Source organism: Arachis ipaensis, chromosome B4 (assembly GCF_059453495.1).
Source record: "Arachis ipaensis isolate K30076 ecotype BB chromosome B4, ASM5945349v1, whole genome shotgun sequence".
Taxonomy (NCBI): Eukaryota; Viridiplantae; Streptophyta; class Magnoliopsida; order Fabales; family Fabaceae; genus Arachis; species Arachis ipaensis.
The window spans coordinates 145,379,205-145,385,109 of record NC_142439.1 but is presented as its reverse complement, the minus strand read 5'-3'; the positions used below and the strand labels follow the sequence as shown (position 1 = coordinate 145,385,109).

General features: G+C 35.1%; 1 protein-coding gene across 1 annotated transcript; it reads right to left on the bottom strand.

Moving 5' to 3' along the window:
* Positions 1 to 2,880: 2,880 nt before the first annotated feature.
* LOC110271634 (glucan endo-1,3-beta-D-glucosidase-like) lies at positions 2,881 to 5,112 on the bottom strand. The gene is made up of 3 exons (XM_088485110.1): positions 5,050 to 5,112; positions 4,536 to 4,917; positions 2,881 to 4,457 (listed from the first exon to the last, which is right to left on the bottom strand). The coding sequence occupies exons 1-3, from the start codon at positions 5,110 to 5,112 to the stop codon at positions 2,881 to 2,883; spliced, it is 2,022 nt and encodes a 673-aa protein (XP_088341236.1).
* Positions 5,113 to 5,905: the final 793 nt, after the last annotated feature.

The following is a 5,905-nucleotide window of genomic DNA, read 5'->3' as shown; positions in this document are numbered from 1 at the left end:
CCAATATAAAATTCAATTATTATAATATGTTTGTACTTTTATATAAATTTATTATAAATATAAATTTAATTTGATTATATTAATTATTATTATTCATTGTTTTACTTATTGAAAATGAAAAATAGGTAAGAGAGAGAGAGAAAAAAAAGAGATAGTGGGGGAACAATTAAAGGAATTTGATTAATATTTAGTTAAAATCATCGATAATTTTTTTTTTTCAACGTTAGTAGTGAGACTCGAATCCAAAATCTTTAGGTGAGGATGAAGAGACTATGCTTGAAATATAACAAATAAGAGAAGAATATGAAAATATTTGGTAAATCCGTTTTGAGACATTATAGCTTTGGGGTCCCGGTAACAAAGAAGGAATCTATAAAAACGGGGATCCGACACCATGATAAAATACTACCCTCATGATTAGACCATGTCCCTGAGATTTGATAAAAGAAAGGTGCATTAGCGGTTAATACGTTGTAATTTGATAAGTTATTAGGAATATGACGGAAAGAAAGACCAAAGAAAGAAAGAAGAATGCACCAAAATGCAGGTGCTGCACCAAACGCTGGTGGTTCTTTCTTGTTGTAAGTGAATGCAACGAAAAGACCCGGAAATAACGAATAATGAAATAATTCATATATTATTGACATTTCGTGCTGTGTGTGCTTATTAAAAAAAATTCTGCTTTGTTATTCCCATCATCCGATAACCACAAGATGATCCACAAGAAAGGTGGCAGGATTCGAACCTATGGCCAGCCCGCCCCTGACCCTAACGAAGGTATTCAATTGCTTGCTACAAGTCAACTTGCTTCCTTCTTAGAGGAAGGTTTGAAAGAACTTACTCGAGGAGTAATAGCACGATACAGATGATATGAAATCACTCGCCCTATAGAATGAAGGGAAGGAAAGGAGTGAAGATTTCTAGGGCAAGCACGGGGTCTGGTTCAAGGCAAGGTATAGCTTAACGGAATGAAGCAGAATTAGTCCTGTGTTGTCTTATTTCAGGAGGGACTAGATTGTTAAGAAATCCCTAACTCTGTCTTTGGGCTAAAGCCTATAGTTCTCTCCGGTGGTTTTCCTTGACCAAGCCATTGCCTATGAGTCGCTGGCTCATTCTTCAACAGGCACGCGGTTAGAGCCCTGGGCTGAGCTCCTCCCACTGCTTGGGAGCTTACGGTTTCATGTTCTATTTCACTCCCCGATGGGGGTTCTTTTCACCCTTCCCTCACGGTACTACTTCACTAGATCCAGGGATCCCACCTTATTCTCAAACCTGGTGGCTCGGTTGATTGGCACTCCTGTAGGCTCTTCTTTCATACAAATTCTGGGGGTCCCAGGTCTTGCATCCACCAAGAAAAATTCTTTCCCTAAGCGTAAAACTTCAGATTGTAAGGCCTTTCTACTACATAAGAATAAGCTGGAATTAAATCTTGGAAATGATTGACTCAAATAGATGCTCATCATAAGTTTGATTCCCCCCTCTTACTGTTCTATTGATCAGAAGCATCCAGTAGCACCACGCTAGTGGATTAAGTAGTGGAGTTTTCATCTCTACTGACGAACCATTTCAATAGTAAGGGTGCTGGCGTGCCACGAGGCATGACCATAGAAGTAATGAAAAAGAAAAAGTTATGTAGTTGGACCATCCACTTTATCCGTTCGAGTTTCGCTTCTCTAGAGAAGATGAGACGCTAAAAATGAAAGTGTTCGCAACGCATATCGAAAGGATACCAATGAAGCCGACCATTAATGACTTGTTCGAACACCGGGAGCGGTCTGATCCCTTATTTGATCATGCCTCTAAATCCCAATTAAAATTGCTTGAGTTTTGATTTTGGACCTCTATAAATTGATAAATTGAAATAATATATTCTCTTAGATCTTAAAATACAGTAACTGCATAATTTAGAAAAGAAGTTATTTGGAATTTACATCTTATTTGTGTGTTAATTGAAACATAAAATAACATTAAATTTTCAAGATTTATTAGGTTTGTGCTTGCCTTGTTAAACTTATTTTCTACACAAAACAAGTTCTTACCTCAGAGGATAATAATCTCTTTGTACAATTACAGAAATGCTCAATAATTATACTCTCACTTAAAAAAAGAAAAACTATGAATAGACACAAAATAAATTTAAAATTTCAAAGTTAATCTTAGCTTGCATAGTTAAAATTTCCTCCTAATTTGCATGAAAAAGATATTCTTCCCAATTTGAAGCTTGAAGGGTTTTGATGATGGGAACCCATTTAGTAATTTGCTATGGTAGATTCATAGCAGAGACTTATGGAAAACAGAATAGAGGAATTCTGTGATGAAAAAAAAAAAAAAACAGATATCAGCATATAGAATAAAATGTGTTACATATACTCTATTCTAAGATCTTGGTCAATAAAGCTAAATGTGTATACCATGCTCCATATAATTCAATTCTAGAAGCACTTATGAGTTAAGAGTTAAGACCCTCCACATCTTCTGAAAAGTGATGAAATAAATTCACCATAGGAATCTCTTTCTCCACTAGGCAGTTTACTAAACTTTCATTCAAACAAACATGAAGTGAAGCCTTGCAATTTATTTGTTCAGATTCAGAAATGCTTAATAATTATAGTCTAATTTCAGAGAAAAACCTAACTCTATGAATAGCATCCAGACTCCAAATTTCAAACTTCAAAGTTAATCTTGAGAAAGATTAAAAGACTTGCATAACTAAAATATCCTCCTGATTTGCATCCTAGAAATATTGTTCCACTTAGAACATTAAATTTGAATAACCTAAGTCCTTAAACTATTAAAGGGTGCAATTCAAGAAATAATAAGACATTAATAGTAAGTTTTCAACATTGAAACCACAGGAACAATGACAGGACCAACGTTGTTTTAATTACAAGAATCTTGATGATGATCTCCATGGCCTCTTCTGCTGTGCAGCCACCATAACAGATTGCTCAATGAATTCCCTTCATCATCATCAAAACTTGTCAACTCCATAATCTTCTTCAATGCATCTTCATTATCATAAATTCCTTCCATTGCATAAACCAGCCACTTCCATTTTTCTTCAACACCATCCCTATTCAAACAAGGCAGAGTCCACTCCACAACCTCCTTCACAAAACCAACATTGGAAAACAAGAACTCCGTAATAGGAAGAATTGGAAGAACATGATTGCCAAGCCTATGCTCTTTCCAAGCCAGTGGAGCTAACCAAGTCATACTTTCCCTCTTGTTAGACCAGAGAATCCCCATTAACCTATTCTCCTTTGTAAACTCATCACTACATTTACTATCATCCATCTTTAAATGGCACCACATTTGAGCAGCATGAATTTCCAATGCAGCAAGAGTTGAACCAATAGCAACAAGATTTGCATCATTATATGCCAAACCCATCAACGCTGCTGAATAATATGCACTCACAGCTTCACCACTATCCGTTTGATCTCTTCCATCAGTCCTCTCCTCTAGCCCTGAATCCCAAGAATGTAACATGAACATATCAAAACACCTTAAACGTGTATTCTTAGATTTTGAATCTTTTCCTCCCAAGTTCATGAAATCTTCCATGACTGAATATGCTTCTGACCTATACTTCTTACCCCAATTCGGATCAATCTTCGCAAGAACTGCAATTCCGTACACAAAGTGCCCCAGTTGAACATGATGAATGTCGTAAAATGCAAACCCAGTTTCTGCTCCTGAACTATCAGCATCTTGTTTAGTAATAAGCCCTCCCCATTGCTTTTCATACAAAAATCCATTCCCTTCAAAAGTCCCATCTAACCATGGCTGAATGGTTTCTTTCAAGAATTTCTTAACGAGTGAAATCAAGTCAAGAAAACCAACTTCCTCAGCTATCATTGCAAGCCTTGCTGCCTTTGCAATCCATTTGCCATAACAGAAAAATGTAGTAGTAGCTATTTTTGAAGAACAAAGAGCACGAACATCTCTACAAAGAGCTTGTTTGATTTCATCATAGTAGTCTTGATTGACACCTCTAGTAGAGTGCCAAGTTACAGGAACATGTTCTGCTTCCAACATCCATGAATCACCAACAACACCAACAAGGCCACCATCAATGCTTCTGTACTTAAAATGTTTAAGAACAGTCACATTACCCTCATCTTTAGACAGAAGTTGAAGATGGAGAGGATGAGCTAACATCAACAAATTACCAAGCCCATTCTTCTGCCATTTGTATTCAACACAATATGGCTTAGTGAACAAAGCATCTCCAGAAAGAGGGTAGCAAGAGCTGTACCTGTCAAGAACAGCCTCGTTTTCTGAGCTTGAATCTGGCATAACTGCAATCCGAACCATCACAGGAGCCTCATAAGAAGAAATGTTGGAGAAAGTGAGTTTCATGTCAAAGCTGAAACTAAATATGGTTGGTGAAGAAGTATAGATAAGCCATTTCTGACCATTGTCAAGCTGAAGAGTATACTTATTTGGTGAAGCTTTTGAAGAAAAAGAAGATATTTTATGGATGGAGGTTATAGAAAAAGATGCATGCTGGGACAAAAAAGCAGTAACATAGGGGCTTCCCCTAACAAGGAAGAAAGTGAAATTAGATGCAGGAAAATCGAGAGTGACACTGAGATCACTGAAGGAAGATATAACATGGTGGGAAGGAGTACTTGTTGAGGAAGAGATAGTGAGATCAGGAGTGAAGACTTGGTGTATGGAATGAGAGGAGACAGAGAGAGAAGGGTAGCAGAGAGAAAGAGAGGAATCAGAGGGTTTGATGAGGTAAGGGTGAATGTACTCTTGAATATTGCCATCGCCGAGGACAAAGTTCTGGAAGAATGAGTTTGTAGGCAATGGAGAAGCGAGAAGGTTTTTAGAGAAGAACTTTGAAGGGTCAGGGAGCACTTTGGATTTTGTTAGTGGGAAGTGAAAAGGTTGTTCATCATCTAACTATCTTGTGTTTGCCTTTGCCATTATCTGCATCTGCATGCATGCAGTGACTTTGAATTCTAGTCTGAAATTTAGGTACCACAGAAGGAATATATTATTATATATATAACGAGGGAATGTGAAATAACTAACACTTTTAAGATCACTCTTTGCCTCTTCCTCTTCTTTAACCCAGAAAAGATAACTTAGACTCATTTTAATTTAATTACTATAATTACTCTCAAGTGAGCCTTTTGGATTTTCTATGTACTAATACCCTAATATATTTAGCAATAATCAGATCTGGGTAATCGGAGTATATTTACAAGAGTTTGGTGGCATCTTAAAAATTGCTTGATGAAAGGATTTTGTTAACATGTATTTTATTTTATTGGAAATGTTTGGTAACCAGCCAAAAACAGCCTAACTTGCCTTATTTAATATTCATTAATTGTTGAGATAATTAATTAATGTTAAATAAGGCAAGTTCTGCCTGTTTTTTTTGTCTACCTAACATTACCCATTTGACTTAATCAAAGACTAAATTACAATATAGAGAAATCTGAAGAATAGTTACTGTTTTAGCCTTATATTAGATCAAAGAGTGAGATAATTAAGTAATTAATAACTAAACTGATAGGTAAATTATCTTTTAGACAAATAGAAAGCAAATAATTCTCAAATGGACACCACTTGTATAAAGATGGTAAAAACAACTTTTTTTTTTAAGTTGTTTATTTAGCCACATCTAAAAATATGTTCTAACTTCTAAAAAACATAAATTAATAATAAAAATATAAATTATGAATAGGATTGAATCAACAACTAAATTAGATCTAAAAGAAGAAATAATTATATTAATAATTCTAACTAATATTAATTCAAACCACAAATTGGATTTCTTAAATTAATACAAACAATATTTTTTAAAATTTGAATTTCGCAATAAATTTTTATTCAAGGAATTTAAAAATAAATAATAATTACTAGACTAAAAATAGAATAATTA